The sequence below is a fragment of the Pyrus communis genome, chromosome 16, assembly GCF_041283825.1.
Source record: "Pyrus communis isolate YQ-2024b chromosome 16, ASM4128382v1, whole genome shotgun sequence".
Taxonomy (NCBI): Eukaryota; Viridiplantae; Streptophyta; class Magnoliopsida; order Rosales; family Rosaceae; genus Pyrus; species Pyrus communis.
The window spans coordinates 12,946,123-12,973,860 of NC_142580.1; the positions used below are offsets into that span (position 1 = coordinate 12,946,123).

General features: G+C 38.9%; 1 protein-coding gene across 2 annotated transcripts; it reads left to right on the forward strand.

Moving 5' to 3' along the window:
* Positions 1–11,251: 11,251 nt before the first annotated feature.
* LOC148689999 (heat stress transcription factor A-6b-like) lies at positions 11,252–13,751 on the forward strand. 2 transcript variants are annotated; one of them, XR_015957450.1, is made up of 3 exons: positions 11,252–11,878; positions 12,357–13,316; positions 13,638–13,751. XR_015957450.1 is itself a non-coding variant. In XM_088687129.1 (2 exons), the coding sequence occupies exons 1-2, from the start codon at positions 11,603–11,605 to the stop codon at positions 13,149–13,151; spliced, it is 1,071 nt and encodes a 356-aa protein (XP_088543255.1). In that variant the 5' UTR covers positions 11,269–11,602; the 3' UTR covers positions 13,152–13,496. The 2 variants fall into 2 exon arrangements, 1 of the variants encoding a protein (XP_088543255.1); XM_088687129.1 differs by lacking the exon at positions 13,638–13,751 and having other exon boundaries at positions 11,269–11,878; positions 12,357–13,496.
* The last annotated feature ends 13,987 nt before the right edge of the window (positions 13,752–27,738 follow it).

Sequence of the window (27,738 nt, forward strand, 5' to 3'; positions counted from 1 at the left end):
GGGGTAGGGTCGGGTGGAAAGGGAGAGAGGGGAGAGACTGGACATGAGGAGAGATGAGAGAGAAGAAAGAGGGGCTGGGGCCTAATGGAAGAGGAGAAAGGGAGAGAAAAGAAAATGACAATCTTATTAGGCTATTTAATCATTAAATATAGTTAATAGGATGCTGATAGTGAAGGTTCAAAGTTTTGAAGCCTTTTTAATTGTTTCCTTTAAAAATCATCTTATTCTATTTTCGTAGTCAAAATATAAAAAATTAAACATAAGAAATACTAGAAGAAGACCAAACTACAAAATTAAAGGAAAAGGGAAGAGCCCAACAAAACCCACACAACCACGAGCCACCCTTGATTCAATTTGACACCTGACTGCAACCATCCTCCACCCAGCCAAGCCTTATTTGTGGATGCAAATTTTCGCCATCTGTTCCTTTGACGAAAAAATGCACCTGCAAAATAATAACACCTAAGATTAAGGCCAAAAACCTTACACGCCCACGATGAATGGGGGCCTTTGGCCGAAGAATCTCCAATGCCAAAGTTAGAATTATGAAAAGAATGTGTTTAGGTGTTTGTGGGTAGCAAAAAGCCTCCTGAATTTTAGAGATAAATGGTGTATTTATGGGAGATGAGAGGAGTATGGGCCGCTTCTCTACGCTTTAGGGGTGGCCGGTGAAGACAGATGTCCCTTGATCATTGGTTATTTTGTAACCAATGTCACATCACACTAAGTTGTTAGAATGTTTGTTAGGTGGTTAAATGAGTTGTTAGTTGGTTAATTAGTTACTTTGTGGTTATTATTCAGTATATAATGTACTTCAACTTACAAATGTAATCAGTTGTCATTTTTCCTCAAATATATAGAAGTTTCATTTCTCTCTCTAGTTCTTCAATCTTTCTCAATTCTTTAATGTTCTTTGATTCTTTCTCAATGTAGTTAACATGGTATTAGAGCCAGCAGGCTCATGTCATGGATTCTGGTGATTACATTTTCATTAGATTTCATCATCTTCTAGTTTTATTTTTCTTCCGTTAAGTTCTTCAATGCTTCTGCAATCATTCTCAATTTTTTTTCTCTTCATTGGTCTATAATTTCTAGGTTTTTTTTCCTTCTGGATTGTGCGCAGAGATTGTTAGGGATATATGGGTTTTTGAAATTGTGGTGTAATCTGAATGCAGTTGGCTAATGGGTTCTTGCCCTGTTTGATCTTATGCGTCAATGAAATTTAGTGTTAGAACAAGTGATCTTGCATGCCATGTGTTCGAGATCAACTATTTGATGGATTGCTCAAGTCAGAGATTTAAGAAACGTTCTATTCTATGTTTTATATGATATATGTGGAGCTTGTGTATGATTCGTTTTTGAATTCTTGGTTCAATTGATCTATGACCCATGTTGAAGAAATTCAAGAGATGTCCAATTATGTGAATGAAAAGCTCACATCTTTGGTTTTTGATTATGGGTTTTTTTTTGTGTCTGATGGAGTTGCCAAAATTTTATGGAAATTCGTGACACTCGTTAATTGTTTGCCATGGGTTTGTCACTACACCTAAGAGAACTGGGTTTTTTTTGTTGGCCTTTTCATTTTGTTGTGAAGATTTCAATGGAGCGAGAGAGTGAGATTAGAGATGTTATGGACACGATCGATTGCCAGAGACCTAATGGTTCTAAGAGATGATTTCTAATTGATTTTGGAATCAATCCATTTGGAAGTAGCGGAACGAGATGGGAAAATTCCTCCAATTGGCGATTTCTCTCTATGATCCTCTAGTGGTTGCTTCTGCATCTCCCAAGTTTGGTAACCTTCTCTTAATTCACCAAAATCCTAATTGTTGATAACTTGATGTATCTACCAGTGATTCGTGTGAGTTGGAGATATCGTCTATATATCCAATTGCTCATGTTTCTCTGCTTGAAGACTGCTTTATTCTTAATTGCTTCTTGAATCTTGCAATTACTAATGTTGACTTATGCCAAACTGAGAAGTACAATGTCTGGGAAGATTTTTAAGAAGTATATTGAGGAGTTCGTGGAGGTATTTTTATTCCATCACAGCCTACAATATCAAGTCTAACAAGCTTAATTGTCACATGTATCTACTATAAGTCTGGTTGTATGTTTCATAAAGCAATGAAATTCGAAGAAGTGTTTTTTTACGGTAAATCCCACGAAGGGTAATCCAATGTTATGAACAAGTAAATCACATGAAGGGTAATCCTACATAGATGTTAATTTTTTGTTGTTGACAATGTGAAGGCCGATGCCATTGTTAAAAGAAGTTGTTTATGGTAAAATCCACAAAGGGCGATCCCGCGGGACTATAGTTAAGGCCGATGCCACACTATAGTTTGTTAATTTTTTGTTGTTGTAAATATTAAAGGCCGAAGCCAATGTTGAATGAGACTGTTAACGGTAAATCCCACGAAGGGTAATTTTGTTTAGAAGTTGATATACCAACATGTGGATGTGTTCCAACTCCTTTATAGAAGGCTATTATTTGTGAAACTCTAATTAGAGGTAGAGGAATCTCTGGTAAGAGGCATAGGAATACAGTATATCATGGTTTCTGGATATGTGCATCATAATTGTTTCAAGTCTTGGAGAATTGGTTCCTGCATTCTATTTGTAAGGGTTATGGTTTGGAGAAAGATTTTGTGTTCCCAGAAACTACAAAGAAGAAAGCTGAAAAGTAGCTCGTTAAGAAATGTTTGAATTCTACTGTTACTGCTCATATCCAGCCGTTTGCATGCTTAGGGTCCGTTGTATTAGCTCTTCATGATGATAGTGATGTGTTCCTGAAGGTAGGAAAGATGTCCAAATACGGTGGTGCTGAAATGATTGCTAGCTTGGCATTTAGTCTTTGTTGTATTGCCTTAGATCGTACTGCAACTCATTTGCTATCCACTATGGATCCTTTGGAGTACAAGCTCTGGAGTCATCCTGACATTGGACAAGAGCAAACACTTTATGGATAGACCAATATTTTACTGTGTTAAATACTATCCTATACTACTACTTTTTCTTCACATTTTCTGGTGGGTCTTGATTTATCAGACGCTTGTTAAACAAATCCAAGCAATAGGCTATCTTAATGATAACCTTCGATCAGATAAAGTTTCACACTCTTTCACCTTCCTATCAAGGATGCTGGAAAAAGATTGCATATCAGCCTTTAAAGAATGAAAGTCTGAAGCAATCTCAGGCTCAACAATTCGCTCACATTGCTGCAATCTCAAGCTTAGTACCCTAGCTGAGATTGAGGAGGGATGAAGACGTATGTCTATTGATCATTGATTTTTGTGTAACCAATGCCACATCACCCTAAGTTGTTAGAATGTTTGTTACGTGGTTAAATGAGTTGTTAGTTATCTGATCATTAGTTATTCTGTCGTACCCCCTATGCCTGGTTTTATTCTAAGACAACCTTCCATGCCCACGTCCAATCCGATTCTGAAGGTGTGTGCAGTGATGATGGTGATTCCACTGCAAAGGCCAACCCTTCCTGTTAAGAATGAAGCGTCTGCCCATATGAGCAGCTGTGAACAGCCTTCCAAACCAGCCTTAGGGGAGTTTTTTGAGATTTATGCACTGTTGAAGCCTGATCTGCTTAAGGACACGGAAGCATTTGCCAAGTTTGTTTATGGCGTAAGCAAGGTTGTTGACTCCAATTTCTTTGCGAGGTGTGAAGCTTACTCACAGAGGGGTTCCTTAGATACTATGATGCAGAAATCTGTGATCTTAGTAGCCGAGTACACATGTATGGAGTAAGATGATGTCAAGGCTACTAGGGAGATAGGAGCAGCCATGGTAACAGAAACTTTTTCGACTGTCGAGAAAATTAAAGAGTTAGAGTCTAAACTTGCATTTTTGAAGGGATCTGATGTTTCTGCCCCCACTGCTCTGCAACTTGAGATCGCTCGCCAAGAGATCAGTGACTTGAAGGCTCAACTTGACACAATCTGGGGGATGTATGACATTGAAAAAAAAGAGATTGAAGTTCAAGCGTTGCTAGTGCAGGACCTTAAGCGTGATATTTTAGAATTTCAGTCTGCCTATAATACCAAGGACGTAGAGCTGCTTGTTATGCATAATGACGTTGTTCGACTCAAGAAGGTTGTTAGTAAACTTGAGTCCAAGGAAATGGAGCTACAAAGAGCGTTGTCTACCAGTAAGAACCTGAAGAAAGAACTACATGAGTTGCAAAATGCTCATACTAACCTAATTAAGAAGGATAAACATCTGAAGAGCGAGAAGTCCAGTCTTAAGATTGTCCTTGCCCAAGGTCAAGCTGACTTCTACAAGCTTGGTTATATAGATAATTTCCTTAAGATGTCGTCCGACTACACCTTCTTCGATAAAGACCTTGAGTTTTTTGCTATTTCTTCTAATGATCTACTTAAGTTTTCCTTCAGAGAGCATCGTTGGTGGAGCAGTTGAGGATCAGGTTGCCCAGGTAGATGCAGCCGAAGGTGGTACTACCTAGGTAGGGGCGGCTTGCAACAGTACTGCTTAGGATGAGGTAGCTGTAGATGAAAAGCGAAAAGTTGATGTTGCTGGGAGTAATAAGGCTGGTGAAAATGTCCAAGCTGCTAAGGAGTAGTCTTTTTAGACAAACTTTAGGATTTACTTTCTTTTCCTTTCTTGTTTTTCTTTTTCTTTTGCTTGAACTTTATTGGCCTTCATGCCAGTTTACCAATTTGCTAGAAATTAATAAACTATTTTTCTTCACTTTACTTCATCTTTGTCTCTTTACCTCGCTTCAAGCTTTAGCCATGGAATGAACAACTGAGTAGGCTGCTTTGAACGAAGCAGTCAACCCCATATTCTTTGCTTTAGGCACCAACTTCAGGTTGTCGGATGCGGGTCTTCGCTTACTTAAGGCATCTTTTGAAACTTTTAACTTAAAGGGCCGAATGACCTCTATAGTTGCATGTTTCGTACTAGTGGTCCACTAGATCTTTAATCACAAGGTCATTAGCGAAGCACATTGTTTTTTAATAAGCATACGGGCATGCATGACCTATGTGGTTGTTGATCTAGGCTTAGGACCTCTACAAAGCTGTTAACCAGAGAGTTAGTAGCTAAACACCTTACTTACAGAAGTAGGCGAGTCTGCATGATAGCTCGATTGTTAACTTTGATCTTCTAGGGTGTTAAACTGCTGAGCTTTATCTCGCGTTATTGCCCCTTGGCCATTAGCTGCTTAGCTAGTTGTCATTTCTCAAATCATTTAAGTTTATAATCCTTTAAGCTACATGGCCTGCATCACAACATACTAAAGATTGCTAGGACACAAAATTCACTACCTTTTCACATCAAAAGTGTGTGGTTCTATGGAATTTCGTGGTCAATGATTTGAAAAAACGTTTTGCACTTTATGTAACCAATTTCGTAGGCTTCATAGCAAGTAGCACAACACTTTAGGAATTAGTGTGAACCTATTAACTGCTTGAAATTCCATAGAACCACGCTAGAGGTTGTTCTGCGCTAGGCAGTGCATATGCGCATTAACCTTTCACAAGGTTATGCAGTTGTATAGGTTTATGCGGCTAACTGCTCGAAGGGTGTACCGTAGGTAATCTTCCAGAAATCGTAGGCTACTCGTTGAATGGGCAGCAACTTTAGGTTCCCAAGGATCTCCTAGAAACCGTAGGCTACTTATTGAATTGGCAGTGGCTTTAGGTTTCCAAGGATACGCAGCGATCGCTAGTTGGTTACATACAAGATGCTTAGTTATTTACACTAGCTAGTTACATCAATAATGCTTAACCGCATGAACCCTGTGCGTGTAACCGGAGCTAGAATTCTGTATCTTCGCAAAGATCACGTATGTATTGCACCAGGGATGCTCAACTACGAATGCTAGTTGGTCACATCGCAGATGCTCAAAAGGGATGTTACTACAACGGGTAAAAGGAATACATTTCGTAACATGAAGATTGCTAGTTGGACACATACAAAATACTCAGCCAGGGGTTACCAGTAGCTAGTCACATCAAGGATGCTCAACTGCGGTTCATCTTCGTAGGTAGCCATCCAAAGGGCGAGGTGCGCAGCGTGCCTCATCTGTCTCTAAGGCCTGGGTCCCCGCAGATCAAGCTAAAGTTGAAATATGAGAAGAAAGATATTGAACTTAGCTGAAAGGTAGAAAATGTGTAACAACTGGATAATCCATGGCTTGCGAGGTAGTGCTTGTCAAGCTGTTTGAGTCTTCGAGCTTTATTTCACCTGAGCAGAGCTCATGGAGAAGTGGGAGGTCATGCGTAGTACTTCTGCAAGTTGTAGGCATTCCACTACTTGTCGATCTTTTTGTCGTTCATGGTGGTAAGGGTGTAGCTATCCTTGCCGTTTGCTCTGTTGACCTTGTATGAACTTTCCTAGATATGATTCATCTTTTTAGAGCATTCTTTTCGAGTAGTGATGAATGTTTTTCTTAGAACTAGATATCCAGGCTGAAATTGCCAATCTTTGCCCTTCTGTTGTAGTTAGAGATGAGCTGCTACTAGTAGGATGCAATGCGGGTGATGACCTTTTCGTAGTCATCCTCTGCCAGATATAAATAAGTGGTCATCTCCTCTTTAATTTGCTCCAAAGTTGGCAGAATGATGTTGATGCTTGGCACGATGACATTATGATGGATGATTGTTTCTAAACCGAATGCCAAGGAGAATGAAGTTTCATTGGTTGCTCGTCGTTTGTTTATGCGATACGCCCATAGGACATTGGGAAGTTAGTTTGGCCACTTTCCATGCTTGTCTGTGAGAAATTTCTTGAGACAGTCCAAGATTTTCCTGTTGGATGCCTCCGCCTGGTTGTTGCCTTGGTGATATCTAGGCGTAGACATGTGCTGCTTGACGCAAGGGCTCTGTCTGCTCGATCTGGTCTGTGAAATGTGATTTGTCCATATGTGTCACGTCACTGTGAAGGGCCTCGTCAATGGTCTCGGTGTGCTGGAGTCTGCACAACCGCTCAGTCAATAACCTTTCTACTTCTTCCTAAATTTGCCTCTGTTGGGGTAGTCGGGCTTCCAACTGCTTCCGGTCATAACCTACTGGTCTCGGCTGTGTTTTCCTATGCTCAGCTTGTCTATGTCATTGCTGCGGTGCATGTGGTACGTTCCTGGCAGGCAAGCAAATTATTCGTAGGTTGCCGGTTGAACTTGAGCTAAATTGAGCAACTGCTTCTCTCCGTCCTTTGTGCTACCTACTTTTATGTGAGGTGGATGACGCTCGCTGTGGGCTTAGTCACGAATGAACACTTCACCTAGAGGTTGTCTATGTTGATCATCGGAGTGTGGCCCCAACCGTCAATGTATGCTCGTTCAGGGGACTAACCTAGAGTGCACGCTCGTCCACGCGCTAAGATAAGAGTATGCGTTATCTCGGGGGCCTAGCCATGAGTGTATGTTGCCATAACGCTAGTTTCGTGGCTGGCCGATGAGCTACTTACCGGGACATTGTTGGAGAGAAATGTCATCGCCTACTCTTCTCTTACTTCAAGACACCTCGCCTGGGGCACTACTGCATCTCGGTGCACTGCAGGAGCTGATTCACCAAGGTAAACGTCTACTTGGGTTGTGGAAATGTAATGAACTCTGGGTACAAAACTTGAGCCACGATGGGTCAGATCTGTAGTAAGGTGGGTTGAAAATACCCTTGGTTCAACCATTGGCCTCAGAATATAGATCTAGGCTGGTTGAACTGGTCTGGGACCATGCTGAACAGTCTGGAATGCTGAGGGAATAAGTCGGGTGCATAAGCGTTGGGCCGCCTCGATTTGTCTTGTTTGGCCTTGAATTGGAGGCTCGTTGAGCTCGCGCTGGGTTGCAGTGTGCGTCGCGGTTGACTCGACTTGGGCTGCCTTGGTTTGGGCAGCTCACTTCCAAGTGAAGGTGGTAGCGCTAGGGGCTACTACTGAAGGAAAGCAGCTGCCTAGTTCTGTGCCTGATAGCTACTGGTGTTGTGGACCTTCTACCCTAGGGGTTCCTCGCGATGAGTGGGGCTGCCCCGTGGGCCACTATAGCGGCGACTACAGCTGCTAGCATGGCCACGGTACCCCGTGGAGGCAAAAGAGTGGTCCTTGCCATGATAAGCCTCATGGTGCGATGACGTAGAACCACGTCGTGATCTCCATCGTTTGGTCCATGTCTTCAACTTGGGAGGTCCCATTAGTTGTAGTTTCTGAATTCCCTGATTAGGAATGTATTTATGATAAAAATAAGGAATTATCATATCATAAATACCTTTGACTTTTCCTATGAGGAAGGGTGTCTTGAGCAATCGTTGATCTCTACTTGCTCTACCTCAGTTGCCCATGGTGAATGAGACTACTCCCTGCTCTTTTAATAGGAACAATCTAGTCTTTTTTGGGAAATAATCCACATGTCAACTCTATGATTTTTGAGATTATTTTTTACTCCACATTATCTTTTCCTCCGCTCCTAATCTCATTTTTTTTCTCCATCACAAAAGATTAGGAGTTTAGCAACCCAGCAGCGGCAATGAACAATAGTAGCTAAGCCACCACCAAACTCATCGGCCTACTTTGCTTAAACCCAGTAGTTCCCTCCCCGTCATTTTCGAAACCTCCCTTTGATTTTTCCAAACCATCAACTGGGTTATCGTTACAAAGGCTCAACCCCTAGTGGACTGCACTGGCGAACCCATGGCTCTGGCGATGAGCTAAGAAAATGACCTGAAATTCGACTCAAGGTAGGTGTCAAAGAATTAAGGATGTCGCTTCTCCTCCTAATTAAGGTTTTCTCTTAAAATTTTCATAGAGACAAAAAGTTAGTTGGCAATGAAAAGGGCGTTGGGCTCCCTTTATTTATTCTATAGCCTTCAATTCATCATTCTCTAGTTATGAGTAAAGCATTTTAGATACAATTACAATGCTCACGAACTATTATCTCTCTCTTTTGCCGGAAAAGATAAAAAAATATTAAGATCAATCGTGCGTAAGTGCCCGATTATTTCTAATTGTTGATATCGTAAATATCAGTATATTTCATAATTTCCTATAGGTCGGAAATCATATGACTTCATTTCATTATTCTTTATTATGAAAATTGGCCTTTAATAATAGTGTTCAAAGGGTCCCACTTATACCTACCTCACCTGCCAACGGAGAACCTTCTAAACTCCCATTATTTTTATTGGTAAAACAGGAGGACCACGAAATTAAGGATTTGGATCCTCTCCTGATCTAATGAAGAGGATCCTCTCCTGATCTAATAAAGAGGATCCTCTCCTGAGCTAATGGAGAGGATCCTCCTGACCAATTATTGTGAGCCGTTGGATTTATATCCAACGGTTATAATCATTATAACTTTAAAAGGACTCCTTGTTTATAGCTGTTGGATAAAAATCTAACGGCCCACGATAATTAGTCAGGAGGATCCTCTCCATTAGCTCAGGAGAGAGGATCCAAATCCCGAAATCAAATCTCACAAATTAGTTTTTTGTTTTTTTTTTAAAGATAAATCCCAGAACTTGTTCTCCAACCTTCTAATTTAAAATTGATAAAGTACAATTCAATTATTGTTTTGTGAACTTTTCTTTTATTTAAATGCATGCTTGGTCTCTCCATGTCACTCTCTTTGTCCATTGGTCGTGATAGAGCTAATGTGCTAAATGGCTTTCACAAAAGGGAATAATATTAGGGTTTGGGACGGATTAAAATATCTTAAATTCTGATTTCCATTTTCCATTTAAAAGTGCTTTAGATTACTTATTTTTTATATGTTTATTTTCACCACTCTCATATGAAGTGAAATTCAATGATTAAGAATCCAACTTGATCGGATTCAACTTAAAATTTGATCTGTTACAATCGATTAAGGAGCGGATGGTTGAATGCCACTGAAATAGGCTAGATTTATAGGTTGAAACTCTTCAAGATAGTTAAGTTTGTGTTGTCATAACTCCTTTTTCTGCGTGTCATTGCCAATGTTCTTGTTAAAACTGTGACCAACGTTGGCTGATAGAAACTTTTGACGGCTCTTGCTGCTGACCAAGGCTTATGGGTTTGTGATGGCGCTACGGTGACCATGGTGGCTCGGGCTGAGAATTCCCTTACCACCCATCCTTTACCCATCCTTTTGTGCGATGTCCTATCAACAACTGGCGTCTCATGTGCCTTTCCTAGCCACGCCTTCTGCCAACTCTGTACCTACCTCTCTTATGTGAACACGTCATTGACTCTACTTTTATATTTTAGTTTAGTTTATGCTTTTGTTTATACCACTTAGAGTGGGTTAGGTAGTAGTGTTGTTTATGTCGCTATGATGATTTGTGTGAACTTGTTATTTGCGATGGCTTTAAGTGAGGGTCTAGGCTCATTGCGTCTATTTTTATTGTGAAAAATCTAAATTGGATATCTTGATTCTAGTGGTATGTGTGGTGGTCGTGTAGGAGTTTAAAATCGTTTATGTTTTATGCGAATTACCTCTAGATCAAGAAATTAATCATTACAGAAATGTACCTATTTGGCACCTCTTGTAATTGGTTATTCTCGGTATAAAACACTCATCGATTCTGTAAAAACAAAAGGTTTGTGTTGCCACATTATCATTCCCAAAAGGTTGGAATTGAGTTTGACCTAGTAGTCCAAAGTCTTGTTTAAATTCTCCACACAAATTCATCAATAACCAACTATAGATTACAATGAATCTAAATTATACATTTACACAAAAATACACTTAATCAATAATTTTATGTTGTTAGACTATCTGAAAAGACAACATTTTTTATAGTATGTAATAAATATTAGACAAGAAATAATATTTGTCAAACTTACATCTTTTTGCTTTTAAGTTGAACCTCACGTGATCAATTTAGACAATCAAGCTTCACGAAACTTTTCAAGCATTGAGCTTGAATGTATTTGGTCTCCAATTAGTTTGAGCTCAAATCAAATCAACTCAATACGTTCAAATCTCATATTAACGTAGGAAGGAAGAATCTAACTTAACTACGAGCTTGATAACGCTTCTTTTTGGATCCGAATCCTTGCCTATTAAACCCGCCTTTACTTGCACCCATACCCACTATATAACATTAAACATCATTTCATAAATGAGGAAGAAATTTGGCAAAAGTAAAAATCAGAAGAGGTCTTGTATGACATGTATCATTGTTTCTCAACGAATCCAACAAATCTTTGCCTAGCCAAAAAGGAAAAAGAAAAAGGGAAGAAATGGGAAAAAAGAAAAAAGACACTACTAGTACAACCCCCTGTTTATAATTTGATGGGTACCCCCCAACTCCCCCAACTCCCAGCAGCAGCACCAGCCTAATTCGTTGTTGCCCTTTGTCTTTAAACCAAAAAACCCTGCAGCAGCCTTCTTGTTCTTTCTTGGGCTTCTTCGTCTCCATGGCAACCAGATATCTTTCTCTTTCTCTTTCACAACCATTTCTCTGTAACTTTTCATAGTTCACCCTATCTCTTTGTTATAATAATATTTCTACCTGCATTCCCCAAACCCATTTGACAAACACATTGCTACCAGAAAGTTTGACTATTTTTTTCAGAAGAAGAAAAGAAGAGCAAAAGACAGCAACCCAGATCAGGGATTAGTAGTTAAAGTTTACTACGCATACAAAAAATGAATCTCGATCAAGACCCAGTAAGCTTTTCGTCTTCGAGTGCGGCCCCTGATCATCCTCTGCCATTGGAGAGGCTCTATGACCAAGGTCCTCCGCCATTTCTCGCCAAAACGTATGACATCGTCGATGACCCATCAACCAACCACATAGTTTCATGGAGCAGAGACAACAACAGCTTTGTTGTTTTGGATCCCAATAGCTTTTCCATGAGTCTTCTCCCCAGATATTTCAAGCACAACAATTTCTCCAGCTTTGTCAGGCAGCTCAACACCTATGTAAACATCACTCTCTAGCACTCCCTTTTATCTGAATATTATGCAAAGTTTGCAAACCCGAGCGTAGTCCTGTTGGCTAGAGTAGTGTACTCCCCTTCTTCACAAAGTTCGAATCTCACTGATTGGATTAGATTATCGCTCAAAAATGAAATCTTGAAACAGCTGTAAGTGTGTCACTTTTGTTTGTTTAATTGGGTCCCTTTTGTGCTTTTTTTAATGGGGTTACTAAATGTGGACATATTGTTTGTTAAATGGCTTCAAAAGAGAAACTTCAGGAACCAATGCATAAAATATGCACGACTATTACAAAGGGAGCTGCTTTTGCTTCTTTTGTATATAAATTTTATATCTTGATGAATCAGTTTTTGTTTGTTTGATTTTTTTTTAATCTCACTTTCCTTTTCGTTGGATGTGTCGGATTTAAAGCTTCATACGGATGATGTGATCATAGAGAAGTTCTTTGATTTGCTTAACGTAGGGATTTAGGAAGGTTGATACAGACAGATGGGAGTTTGCTAATGAAGCGTTTCTCAGAGGGCAAAAGCATCTTTTAAAGAACATCAGGAGGAGGAAGGCATCCCATCTTCCTCAAGCTTCACAGAAAACTTTGGACTCTTGTGTAGAAGTTGGGAGGTTTGGATTGGACATAGAGATCGACCAGTTGAGGCGCAATAAACAAGTACTCATGGGGGAACTAGTGAAGCTTCGACAGCAACAGCAAGCTAATAGAGTTTACCTCCAAGGAATGGAAGATAGACTGAAGAGGACAGAGTTGAAACAGCAACATATGTTGAGTTTCTTGGCAAGGGCAATGCAGAATCCTAATTTTGTACAACAATTGTCGCAGCAGAAGGACTTAAGGAAGGAACTGGAGAAAGCAGTTACCAAGAAGAGAAGGCGGACTATTGAGCAAGGGCCTAGTAATGTTGAGGTGGATGAATTAGGCCATGTTGGAATAGAGACTTATGTTAAAGTTGAACCACAAGAATATGGTGACATTTCTGATCAGTTTGAAGTTTCAGAGTTGGACCAATTTGCTATAGACATGCCGGGGGTAAGCGGAAGCCAAAATGTTCATGGTGACCAAGAATGTATAGAGAGAGACGAAGAACATGAAGGTAGAGGCAAAGACCTGGATAAGAGTTATTGGCAAGACTTGTTCAATGAGAATATTGATGAAGAAATTGGTTTGCTTGGTGTTCAAGAAGAGGATGAGGAAGATGTCAATGTGTTAATTGAGGAGCTGGGTCTTTTAGCTCCCAGTCCCAAGTAAAGAAGACGAGTAGCTTCTTATGCATGCTTTCTTCAAGGGTGTGGGTTTGAGACCCTCATCATCAAGATATCATGAAGTTCCTTGCTCGTTTCTAAGTTGGCCTTGACGAATGAACGAACGCATGAATACTGAGAAGTTACACTGTTCCACTACAAACAGCTACCTGTGGTTAGTTTCCTTTTAGGATCACTTGAATTTCTCGGTTTTCTTGTATCTCTGCTTTCCATTCATTTCTCGTCTAAAAACTGATTGTATTCCAGCCAGTGTTTGAAAATCAAAGGTATGTACTTATCCTGAACAATCATTAATCTTGACATGACTTTAGAAATTCAGTTATTCAGTTAATAATTTGTACCAATTCTATGTTTTTCCCACTAAGAGTATAATTTATCATTCAATGAAGGCGATTCATACATCAGACATGATGGTCTCACCAAGACGATTAAAAGCTTGAAATCTGAATTGCATCCTCAAGGGGGCATCAAGAGGGTGGATGCCATGTTTCAGTGTTTCCACACTTCATAAAATGACTGCTGCTTGTGTTAATTAACTGTGTTAGATCACTTATGGTTTTATAAAACAACATTGTTGTTCTACAAACTATCAAGTTCCACCATGACATATGAAAGATTACCTGAGGAAATGAATTTAGATTTAGGTGTTAGATGGTGGTGGGTTCAAAACTTTTAATTTGGACTTGTAAGTCAAGTGGTTAAAAACGTTTACTTCTACATACAAAAACGAGGTCCTATTTCGACCCCCCAAAGCCACCATCGCTTGTAATGCGTTATATGGTTGTGATCTTTTCTTAAAGCTTAGGGGGCCAAGAGCCTAACATAATAACGAAGCATACTATACATGTCCAGTTGTTAAAGATACGGGTTGGCAGTATATCACTTTTTCTCTTTCCGGGCCAAAGAGAATTATTATTTTTTTTTTTTTAGAATATTAGCTTGCTTTAACTGACAGAAAATGTTACGGTGCAACATCTGCAATTCGTTGGAGGACATGGAAAAGCTTGTCTTCTGAAAGCGATAAGGTTGCACATGATGTTCATGACTATGGCTGCCATTGTCGGGGGAGTAATTTTTCCTGAGTTCGTAACACCGCCGCATAGATTAGTAACATTACGTATAGCTGCCATAACCTAGCAGTTTTTATAGATTAGTGACATTTCGTAACAGTGTAGCTGCCATTCTCTCTCCCCTCGGCACCCTCCCCACCAATTCCTGCGACCTCGCCACCATCTTGCTCTTCATCAAATAGTGAACCTCCTTCACTAGAACAATCCCCAAAAAAGGACCAAAGAGATTTTAAATAATCAACATCACCTACAAAATGATTTCAAACAATCAACCTATTTTATTTACAGAAACAGGTAAAGGATGGTGTGGATGTAGGGGCCGGGGCGGGGCGGATGGTTGGGGGGAGGGGGCTCGGGTGGTTGCGGGTGGCTAGAGGTAAAGCTTGGTTTAATTTTTTTTTTTTTTTAATAATAAAAAGCTAGATCCAATGCTTTACATTAAGGAAAATTTAGAGACTAAAATTAATAGAATTTTAGTTCAAGACGAAGCCTAAACTATACTGAAAGTTCAAGGACCAAGTTTACTCAATTCACAATTGACGAATTTCCCACATTTCCTACGTGGTGTCTCTACGCTATTATTTCGCATGTAAAAAAACCTTTCTCCACACAGGACATTTTATTTATTAAAATAAAAAAGTACTGTTTCTACTCATATATATATATATATATATATATATATATATATATATATATATATATATATATATCTCAATGTAAATGTTCATAACAAGTTGACAACTGATTACAATATAATCGGAAAAATATGACAAGTAAAGTAGGTGTTATAACATACCTTCTGAATAAACACATGAAATTAAAGGGCGAACAAAGAGGCCATGGTCCATGGAGGTCCATAAGTATTTGTACATGCCATATAATGTAAATGGTGACACTAAATCATTGTCCTCGTCATCATCCCAGAGCCCTAGACATGGAATGAATGTGATGGTTTTGAAGTTTGATGATCTCACTCACACATGGGAATGCCAGGATCCCTTCAAAAGAGTATTTGAGATTGTATGCATGGAGGGATGTTCTAGTCTCAAGAGACAGCTCGTTATGAAGAATAAGTAAAGAGTTCGAAATCAGAGTTTGGGGAAGCCCCAACTATTTGGCCATTTGGAATTTTTAGTTTTGGATCAATCTTCTAAACTTGTTTTTTTAATTTCTTTTTTATGAACAAACGATATTATCTACGGGGGAGCAGGTGGGCTTAGCCTCATAATGGGTTAGCAATAATGTGGTTCAAATTCGCTTTTAGTGAGAATTGAACTTACTTACAAGTGAAGAGGAATATCACTAAAGTGGCTCTTCTAACCTATTTAACAATACTAATATTTGGTGATTAGAAATTTAATTAGCATTGACAATTGTTAGCACTAGTAGGGGAATGTTCACTTATTAGTACAATATATATACAAACAATGCACCACTTATGCAATTGTTGTCTATTTGAATTTCTTTCAATGTATGTTAGTGTAACAACTCGTCTCGGAATTTACGTAACAAATGGGTATTTTTGGTAATTTCACTAAGTTTGAGATATTTATTTTAAAAATTATTTTTGGATTAATGTGTGTGCCCGTGGGGACCATTTGTTTTGGCTTTGTCCCCCAGGGCCCAAATCTCTCTCTCTCTCTCTCTCACTCAGTTCCATTTCTGTCTCTTTCCCTCGTCTATGCTCTTCTCTTCTCCTTGTGAGCAACCACTGAGACTGATAGGAGCATATTCATGCGACTTAATTAGCTTGTGCTCGTGCATTTATGTTGTGTTTACTTAGTTATTTTAGTGTTTAAGGCCACTTTTGTGTATTTTCATATTATAAGGCCAAAGTGTGCAAGAAGATGCAAATTGGAGTCTTTTGGAGTGAAAGAGGAATGAACGAGTTGAAGACTTGAAGAAACGATGAATTCCTACTCCAACAATGAATTCCTACCAAAACGAGAATCCCTACTCAAACAAGGTTTCCTAATTGAAGTAGGAAAGTTAACCCTAGGTTTCCCGTTTTGGTAACCTTTCTTAAACTTAAACGTTCGTATTTTCTAGCCACTTTGAAGGCCTTGTAAGCACTTTAGGACACAAAACCAAGGCCCTAGCCCAATTACACAACCTTGTCGTGCCTTAACCCTAATTCCCTTCCCTTGCCGTGCAAGGGGGGGCACTTTTGTCCAATGTTGTGCAATTAAACCCTATTTCCCTCTCTTAACCTAACCCTAGCTGCACCCTTTAATTATTCCCTCTTTAATTTCTGATTTTATTTCCTAAATTCTAGCAGTCTTTAGGTGAATTTTAGTTAATAAAAATAAACTAGGGTTTAAATTTCTAAAACCCTAGGGTTTCCACCAATTAGCCGCACCTTAGGGACCTCTTATTATTTCTTTTCATATTTTTCAGCCACCAAAGATATATCAGCCGCACCCTAGGTTTAAACATGGATTCATTCACAAAACCATAGCAGCCGCACCTTTTTCCTAACCTTGGGGGGATTATTCATTCACTTCTCCACCTGCCACATTCATCATTCACCCTAGAAAACAAAAGATTGACTCTTGCCGCAGCACCATAAGCCATTCATTGATATTTTAATCAGCCATTCATCCTAATTATTCTTCTAAGCCGTGGCCCCCCCCCATATATTATTTACCCTAATAAACCAAAGAAAAATCCCAGCCGCAGCCACCATATATTATTATTCTTCTAAGCCGTGCCCTGACCACCCATTCCAGCTTTCTCCCATAAGCCGTGACTCCCATCAGCCACCATATTTCCTATGATTCATTATTGCCGTGCCTTCCACCAGCCGTCACTACCATCCCATTCTCTCCTTTTGTGCCGCAGCCACTACCACCCAAAAACCCTTCATTCTAGCCATTTTTCCACACCTCTCCCACCATCCACCACCATTGCCGCACCACCACACTTCCATAAATCCATCCCAAAACCAGAAAATCACCCAAATTAACCACACAACATCTCTGCCGCAGCAAGGAGAAGAGGAAAGAGGACTTAGACGCGCAGAAATTCAAGTGGATTCGTTGGGCGTTCTAGGTGTAATCAATCCTTTGTGCTTTATGTTTAAATTCAATTGTATTTCTCTTTCTGTGAACATGAGAGGCTAAATCCCTAATTAGCTAGGGGGTGATTCGAAACCATGTTTATGCTTGCAATATGATTTGATTACTTTTGGTTGGAATTTCATGTATTGTGGATTCAATTTGTTTAACTGCTTGATCGATAACTTATTTGTGTATGTTTGTTGAGAGTGCACGCTTAATTTTCATGCATGAATATGACGCTAGAATATAAGTGAATTTCACCTAATAGTTATGAACTTATATTTACAAGTAGTGGAGGTTGCTTATAAACAATTGCATTAAATGAATTCCTGGCAAGAGTATCATGCTTTTCATAGTTACAAATGCCTTGTCGATGCTTATGATTTCCAAAGAACGTAATGATTCTAACTTGTATCTTTATCATGCTGTTCATATAGAGAACTTGTTAGGAATAATTTGGTTGCGATGCATATTCATCCAATTCAATGATTCTAGGGAAATCTGAAGGTTAATTTAAGCGGACCTAATTAACTTGGAGTGTCGAGTTTCATAATTCATCGAAAGACCAATTGAAAATCAAATTGTATGCAAGTGTGACATGTGTGGAGAAGAACCTTCTAGCTAGCATTCCATCCATATTTTCATCCAATTCATATTTACATTCTGCCTTTTAATTACAATCTGTGCATTTATTTTAATTTCGTCAAAACTTCAATCCCCCTTTACTTTAGTGTCCAATTTAGTTAGAAAGTGTCTTAGTTTGTGTCTATAAGTGTTTTGCATTCTTTGAGTCTTTTGAATTGTTTAAGTGTTTAGTTTGCATTCTTTGAGTCTAGTTTAGTGTTTTTAACTTTTGTTTTACATTTTTGAGTCAGTTTCCAAGTGATTTAGTAATCCCTCCTAATCCCCGGTCTAGAACGATCCCTACTTGCATCTTTACTACAATTGTCAAAAGAGGGTTTTAATTTGTGGTTCAAATTTGCCTTTAGTGAGAATTGAACCTACTTACAAGTGAAGAGGAATATCACTAAAGTGGCTCTTCTAACCTATTTAACAATACTAATATTTGGTGATTAGAAATTTAATTAGCATTGACAATTGTTAGCACTAGTAGGGGAATGTTCACTTATTAGTACAATATATATACAAACAATGCACCACTTATGCAATTGTTGTCTATTTGAATTTCTTTCAATGTATGTTAGTGTAACAACTCGTCTCGGAATTTACGTAACAAATGGGTATTTTTGGTAATTTCACTAAGTTTGAGATATTTATTTTAAAAATTATTTTTGGATTAATGTGTGTGCCCGTGGGGCCCATTTGTTTTGGCTTTGTCCCCCAGGGCCCAAATCCCTCTCTCTCTCTCTCTCTCTCTCTCAGTTCCATTTCTGTCTCTTTCCCTCGTCTATGCTCTTCTCTTCTCCTTGTGAGCAACCACTGAGACCACCACCGTTATACCCACTCCGACGACCACCACCCACACCACCATTCTTCTCTCCCCCTAAGCTCCATGAAATCTAGAGCAAATGAGAAGCACACAAGCTCTCCGTGTCTTGTGGCACCATGGGTGGCCATTGTACACCTCCTCCTCCGGTGAACCCTTGATCATGGTAAGCTCATTGAACCCCGTAGATCATGTTTATGAGTGTTTTGTAATGTCTATGAATAGTTTCTGTGGTTTTTGGACGAAGAATACTTCGGAGGAGCTAAACCTAAAATTTCGGCGAATACCTATGACTTTCAGACCACTTTCCAACTCCGGGCACCACATGCTGTGAAAGTGGTATGGTTTTCTTCCTTATTCATTGGGCTTCGATTTGGTATATTACATGAGCCCAACCCAAGCCCAGACCCCAGACCTTGGCCTTTTAAGCTGAGCCCAACCCAAGCCTTAAGCCCAGCCTAGTTTCCAAACCCATCCACCCCAGAAACCTGTTAGACCCAGGCCCTTGGGCCGTATGAACTTGGGCCTCCAGCCCAGTAGCCTCAAGCCCAAAACTCGGATGACCCAGCCCGTTTGACCCAACTGTTAACCTGACCAAATATTCTCTGGAATATTCCGTTAGGGAATATTCTTGTGTTACTTTTTGTTGACTTTTTCGAAATTTACCCGGGACCTTTCTTAGGGTAATTCGACATCCTGAATCCGTTTTCGACATCCATTTTCCCAAATTCAATTGTTTGATTACAGCTTTATTAATTGGACCCTTTATGTGCTTATGGGCAATTGTTTGTGGCGTTTCCAACTTCACTAGTTTGCATGGCTTTTCGACGGCGAAGTATCTATGAGTGGACCCCTTCTAAAATGCATGTTTTAATAGTAGAAATGCATACATGAAAAGCATGATTTAATGGTTACGTTTTATGAAACGTTTTATGAGTAAAGTAGATTTACACTTTATGATTATCATGCTTTACTAAGAATATTTTGGAATACCATACTTCATCGAACTTATGTCCTTTGTAGTATATATGATGGATGACTATATACTATTCAGGAACATGTTTTTACACTCTTTGTAGTATATATGATGAATGACTATATACTATGAAGATGTTTTCAGATATATGTACTATGTTTGGAAAGATTATATTCAATGTTTTGTGCGTATCTAGTGGTCACTATTCTGCCTATGGGCGATGACATTTATTCGCCTACGGGTCGGGTGATGTAGGGGCCTACGGGTCAATTATGATACCACTATTTAGCACACTATATACGATATATGTTTTATGAAAGGTTTTATGGCATGCTAGAGTTTTCGAAAAAACCTATCACATATTATGCTCTTAGTTTTCATTAAACTTTGGGGGTTAGTACGTTATTGAATAACTGTTTTACTATTATATATATATATATATATCAACTTGGTCCACTCATATTTGTTTTGCGCCCCCTTACGACTTAGAATCGAGGTGTATAATCCCGGCATCAAGGCACTCTCGCATTGACATCTTCGAGTCCCCTCGGTGTAGGACCCATTCTTTTATTCATTCAATTTTATATTATTCCTTTTTAGTGTCTTGGTTCAGTTATATGTTCTGAACACGTTCCTCATTTGATATTAATTATATTTAAATTCATAACTTTTATTTATGTTGTTATTTCTCATGCATGTCAGTATGACTTCGTCACCTTCGGGTGTCGGCCAGTACGTGCCTACCCTGGTGTTCAGTGGATATTAGGATCGAGTGTGTCAGTTAGGCTAAATCTACTTTGGATTGACAGGATTTCAAAAGACTTTTTCAGAAGGAAAAAAAAAATAAAGAAAAAAAACTAAGATTTTGAAACGAAGAAATAGAAAATTAAAAAACAAAAAAAAAACAATTTGACAACTATAAGTTCTATAAGCAAAACATCCTCATCTTTTCACTTGAATAAAATATTCATTGTCATTTCACTTCTCATGCTCTAAATGATTCTTGTTGTGAACTTTTTAGTGTTGCAAAGTACGTTTCTTTCGAAAAAACAAAGTAAGTTTTTTTTTAATTGAAAAAAAAAAAACACAAAATGAGTTGAATTTGAAATTTTATTCTCTAAAATGTAACTTTTATGTGAAAAAGGTCTTTGAAAAAAGTCAAACAAAATTCTAGCACTATCATAGTTATACATATACACATGAACAACTTATCAAAATTAAAAAAATTAATTATATTTATTCGCACATGTCAAATTGTAATGGATTTATAGTATTGTTATAAGCCTATTTGATTGAACGATCTAGGGTTTAGAGAGGGAGGGGGCCGGCCACAATTAGAGAGAAGAAAGAGTGATTTAATTGTGAGGTGTGTTTGATTCACCCCATTGTGCCTTTATTTATATTAATAGGATAGGTAAAAACCTTTTCCTCTTTAAACAAACGTCAAACAAGATGTAAGTAGTGAACTCAACGGAGAATGTTCATCCCAGGATGGGTGCCTCATTAAAACCTCGTTAGGTAGCAAAAACCCAGTGGGAAAAATGCTCCTAATCATAGGAAAAATAATACATTAAGATCATGTGAGTATGCTTCTAGATACTCCCTTGAGTTAAACATAACTTCTAAAAAAGAGAACTACAAGCGATTCAACTCAGATAATTTATGCATACCGATTCCTTTGACAAGCCTCTGAAATGCAGACTTGGTCAAGAGATCGGCCAGGTTGTCCTGGGAACGAATTTGCTTGACTTCAATGTTTTGATGTCACTGTTGCTAGTGTGAGTAAAAGAACTTCGATGCTACGTGCTTAGTGTTGTCTCCCTTGATGTATCCTTTCTTTACTTGCTCATTACATGTTGCATTGTCTTCAAAGATCATCGTAGGAAGGTCAACGACTGATATAAGACCACTAGTGCTTCGAATATGTTCCATAACTTCTCTCAGCCAAAAGCACTTATGCGATGCTTCATGCAGGGCGAGAATCTTAGCATGGTTAGATGAAGTCGCAACTAGCATTTACTTGGTAGACCTACAAGACATAGCGGTGTCTCCAACGATAAAGGTATAGCCCATTTGAGAATGTGCCCTATGTGGGTCAAATAGATATCCAGCATCTACGTAACCAACAAGGCGAGAATTAACCCAAGAACCATAGGGGCGACAACACTTGGAGATTTGCGGGTATAGAACAAGCCTAAATCCGTAGTACCCTTGAGGTAGCAGAAAATGTCTTTAACATCATTCCAGTGCCTGCATGTGGGCGCATTGTTGTACCTTGCCAAAAGATTAATAGCAAATGAGATGTTAAGTCTAGTGTACTGAGCTAAGTACAATAAAGCTCCAATTGCACTTAGGTAAGGAACTTTGGGTTGGGAGCGGGCAAGCAGGCGTTGGCCCATGTTGGACACAGAACTCGCACACTGAACACTAAGTGCGAGGGACTCTTGAACGGCCAACTCATCGGACCGTCCTGACAGCAGCCTACTATCTTTTGGAGTGAGGAGGTTCCTAGCTACTATTGTAGCTATTGTGGTGTCCTGCATCACGGAGTCTTCACCTGTGAAAGGACCGTTAGAAGATAAGAAAGAAGGGCGCCATACGTTACCTTGACGCGGCGCGACCGTATCACTGCTGAGACTCAATTCTAAGCTAAGGTTCGATGGGTTTGCCATTTTTCAAAAGTGTTCAAAGAGATGGGGTGGATGGAGTTAATTCTCAAAGGGCCGGAGTCGATTTTCAAGAATGGAAATTCTTCAGAGTGTGTTTGTTGTGGTGATCGATAGCTCTATAAAAAGCCAAGGCGACGCGTCCACCGATTCAAAAAGCCGGAATTTCCGGCGTAATTTTGGCGACGCGTTCTCGGCTTTTCAGAAGACGTGTTCAACTTTGTCAAAAGATTTCTTCTTTTCAGAAAACACGTGGAGGCCATCATCGCAACTACACGTCTTTAGCCGACAAGCGCAAAGCTCGGCGACGCTTTCTCTGCTTTTCAGAAAACGCGTGCAGCTTTGTCAAAAGGAGCCGCATCCGCACTACTACGTGTCGTTCAGAAAGCAAAGGGGCGTCGTTCAGAAATCGAAGGGGCGCCTGCTCAGAAATCGAAGAGGCGTCGTTCTGATATCGAAGAGACATTTGTCGACAAAGGTAAAAGAACAGTACCACCACTTGATATTATCTCTATATATGTCGACCTTCGTCTTTTATGGCAAGGCAGACCTGAAGAAAATGCCCAACTCTCCCTCACCTCTGAGGGCACACTCCCAGCAAAGCCTTTCGAAATACTCAATTCTTTCTTCTTCCCCAAAGATGATACCAGATGCCTGGAGTACATATGACCCAGGAGGAAACGGCGGATTGAAGCATGTGTTGATTCATTCACCGCTTCTTCAAAGCAAAGGTATCTCATATCATCAAGGTCAAAAGCAAAAGTATCTCATATCATGCTCTTTCCCTGTCTTTTTCTTTGTCCTTGTTCTTACTTGCATGGCAAAGTAAAAGAAGCAATCAGCCGGCACTTGGAGTCAGTCTTCCGATCTGGTTCCGACTGCCTGGAATTTATTCCTGGTTGCTTACCTAGCGTTGCTCTCGAGTAGTCATCTTCAACGGTTGATACACTTCCAGAGAAGGGACCACTACTGCAAAGATTGAACAAAGAAACAGATAACAGGAGGAAGCTCAGACCTTCGGGGGAGACCCTAAAGGGAATCCTGCTGCCCAGTTCAAGAGTAGCACAAAGGAAAATCAACGATGGGCGGAAACCAGTTCAAGAGTAAGCCTGTGGAATCACCAAGATCATGCCTCAATACAATCACCAAGGAGAAGAGGGAATATACACTCCATAACCAGATTTGCGTCCCTAAACTCTTCTCTTTGTTAGTTACATTCTGCCATGTTTAGTATGTTTAAGTGCTTTTTGTGTGTTTACTTATGTTTTGTGTGAATCTATGCTTAAAACATTGAGGACAATGTTTGATTTAAGTGTGGGGGGGGGGGTAACTAAGTATATTTAATGCAAATTCGTTGGATTTTCTCACCCATTACTTCAAATGTTGTTCCTTGCTTTTTTAAGGTGTTTTTAAGATGTTTTAGAGTGTTTTTAGTGTGTTTTGTTTTATAACTCCGAAAATCACATAAAAATTTGAAAAAAATGTTTTGAAAAGCCTAAAAAGAGTGTTTTGAGTCGTTTTTGTGTGTTTGTGTCTTAGGGTACCTTCCAACACAATGATAAGGATTTGGTTTGTAATTGCATGACGGTTAAAAAGAGTTATAAACATAGAGAAAAGTTTGATTTACTCTTGGTATATGCTTGGTTATGGTTATAATGTACGACTTCACATGCAATCATAAAAGAAAAATTCGTTTTTGTAACATGCTTGAAGGAAGGAACTCAAACAAACGCTACAACCCTGTGAGACTCGAGCCATTACCTTCGTTGGAGAGTTATTTTCTGTGATTCTTTCTTTTCTAAAGTTGTTGCATGATCTCATTATTCCTTGCTTGGTTGCTACTTAGAATGCAATTGTATCATGATAGAACTAAATGCTAGAACTTATATCCGTTTCATTCAAAGCATGACATTGAATTGCATAACATATATCAAGATGAAGTTGTGTAGTTGCCACCATAACCAAATAGCCTTACTTCCCATATTTCGTATTTGTTATTAGTTTTAACCCCGTTGAGCCTCGTTTAGCCTATTTTCTTTGCTAACCACATCACCCCTTACCTAGCCTAGAGTAGGACTTTCCTATACCCTTGTTCTTAAAGTATAGTGAGCATGACTTAAATGAATTCCTTTTTTGAGTTACATTATGCAAGAAAATGAGTGTGGGGGAGTAAAAGTTTGTTCTTACGTTTATATGTATGTTTTGAGATTCAAAAGAAAAAGAAGAAGAAAAGAAAGAAAAGGAGTGAAAATAAGTGAGAATGAACTCACGAGCGTTGATGGTTGAAGAAAGGGTTCAAAAAGTTGAATATGGCCCTATGTTTTGTGTGACTTTCCCTTGGGTGATCAAAGTTGACTTCTGCATTCTAAAGGGAATTCTACGTGCCTAATTCAATACTTTGCTCACTATTGCTTAAAGAACGTTTGTTATCCTTACCTTTCATTTTTAGCCAATTACCCCAAGCCCCGTTACAACCCTTGACTTCTATCTTGAGTGTTATGTATTTCAATTGTGGAGTTTGAATTTGATATGAGCTTATGGTGTCACTGGTTCTCGCATCTAAGTAGTAGCATTCCATTCATGAGATCATATTCATGTCATTATCGTAAATCCAGAAAATGCTTTCTTTGTTATAACATATGTGAGATACTAGTCTTTCATGTTTACATCAATCTCTCACATATAACTAGTGTAGGGTGTGTAGTTAGAAAATCTATGTGAAAATAGAGTGCATTCTAGTAAGGAATTGAGGAAATTCTCTAAGGCATGTTACTACATTCGAAATGGTTTTAAATGCTTAAATGTGAACTAGTGTGTGGTGACTATGATTAAGAATGTACTTAAGTGTAAAGATGGCTAAAATCTGTGGGAATAATGATTTTTAACTTGTCATGTGCATTGGAAATCCGTGAGACGATTGTTGGAAGGTGTAGGTTGTGTTTTGTTCGTTTTGTCTAGTTTCGTGTTCTTTTGTTGTTTTGTTTTGCTCGAGGACTAGCAAAAGATAAGTGTGGGGGTATTTGATAGGAGCATATTCATGCGACTTAAATGGCTTGTTCTCGTGCATTTACGTTATGTTTCTTTAGTTATTTTAGTCCTTTAAGCTATTTTCGTGTGTTTGTAGGTCCAAAGGGCTAAAGGAGCAAAAAGATGCATTTTGGAGACTTTTGGAGCACTTTTGGGCTAAGGATGGATAGCTTATGCTTGGCGCCAAAGTGTTGGACGAAATTGAAGACCTAATTGAAGACCAAAGTGTTGGAACTTTGTTCCCTTTAGTTTTAGGACATTTAAACCTTTCCAATTTCCTTAGCCGTGCATAACATTCCAACATTCCACTCCTTCATTTCAGCCACACTCCCACATATCATTACTTATCATAACCACATATCATATCACTTATCACTTATCATATCACTTATCATAATCACTTATCACTTAACATGCACCCATCACCTAACACAAAACCTTGCAGCCACATGCATTCCCCTTTTGCACATGCATCTTCAAATAAATCAGATTTCCATCATATTCACATGCATTCCATCCTTTAAAACATTGCACATGCACTCCCTTTAATTAATTAAGCCACATGCACTCCCATCCATTTCATCATTGCAGTCAACACATGCTTTCACATGCATTTTCAGATTGTCCCCTTGCACATGTAGCCACATATTCATTGCACATGCAATTCCAACCCACATACATCCTTTAATCATTCAAACATGCAGCCACATTCCCTCCTAGCTGTCATGTTCCCCCCATTTCACCTATAAATAAGCATCCATTGCATTCATTCTCATATACACTTCATCCATTGCAGAAATGTAGACCATAAACCACCCTTGCCGTGACTCTCCCTTACAATCCAAACACCATCCTTCCATTTCCACCACTCCTCTTCCATTCCTCCACCACTCCCCAAACCATTCACACCATCAAACTATCCCTAGACCTTGTGCTACAACGAAGAGGAAGATAAGAGGGTCTAAACGTTCATACAATTCAAGTTTGAGTTGTTGGAATGTTTAGGTGTTTCTTTGATTTCAATGTTTAACTTCAATACTCTTTGTTTTGTACGAATGAGGAATGGAAGAGAAGAGTGCCTAAACGTTCATACAATTCAAGTTTGAGTTGTTGGAATGTTTAGGTGTTTCTTTGATTCTCTTTATTTTGTACGTATGAGGTACTAAACCCCCCTTGGCTAGGGGGGGGATTTGAAATAAATGTTTATGCTTGCATTTTGATTTGATTACTTCTAATTGCGTTTCATAAGTTGTGGATTCAATTTGTTTAACCGTTTGATTGATAACTTATTTATGTATGTTTATTGAGAGCGCACGCTTAATTTTCATGCATGAATATGACGCTAGAATATAAGTGAGTTTCACCTAATCGTTATGAACTTATATTCACAAGTAGTGGAGGTTGCTTATAAACAATCGCGTTAAATGAATTCTTGGCACGAGTTTCATGCTCATCATAGTAACGAATGTCTCGTCAACACTTATAGTTTTCATAATGCTTAATGATCTTTGATTGTATCTTTATTGTGTTGTTCACGTAAAGGACTTTTGGAGAATGTTGTGAATTGCGTTGCGCTAACCCATCCAATTCATTAACTTAAGGAAAACTTGACTGTTAATTTAAGCGGACCTAATTAACCCGGGGCGTTGAGAATTCATGGTTTATTGAAATGCAATTGGAAATCGTTTTATTATGCAAGTGTAACATATGTGGAGAAGAACCCCTTAGCTATTCTATCATCCATTCATTCCATTTCATCAATTTCGTTTTTATAATCTGTTTTAATTAGAATCTGTCCATTTAGTTTATTTTCGTCCAAACCTCAATCCCCATTTATTTTAAAGTGTTAGATTAGTTAGAAATACTTTTAGTTTGTGTTTATAAGTGTTTTGATTCAATTTTGTTACACAAATTCGTCCAAATTTGTGTTTGTGCTCAAATCTGCCCTGAAAGTGGTTTTTAGGCAGATTTGAGTGTGTTTGTGTTGTTTTGAGTCTTTTGGTTTGTTTGAGTGTTTTAAAGTTTAGTTTTGCATTCTTTGAGTCTAGTATAGTGTTTCATATTGTTATTTTACGTTTTTGAGTCAAATCCAAGTGATTAACAATCCCTCCTAATCCCCGGTCTAGAACGATCCCTACTTATACATATACTACAATTTGACGAAAAGAGGGTTTAATTTGTGTGCGTATAAATCACGCATCAGTTAGCAAACGTGGCGTTGCGTATAGACAATAGGCAAACATGTGACCATCATGTTGATGCATCAACCAACACCATAAAGTATCTAAATGGTCCGCAGGTTAGTTTTAGAGGTCCACAAATGTCCCC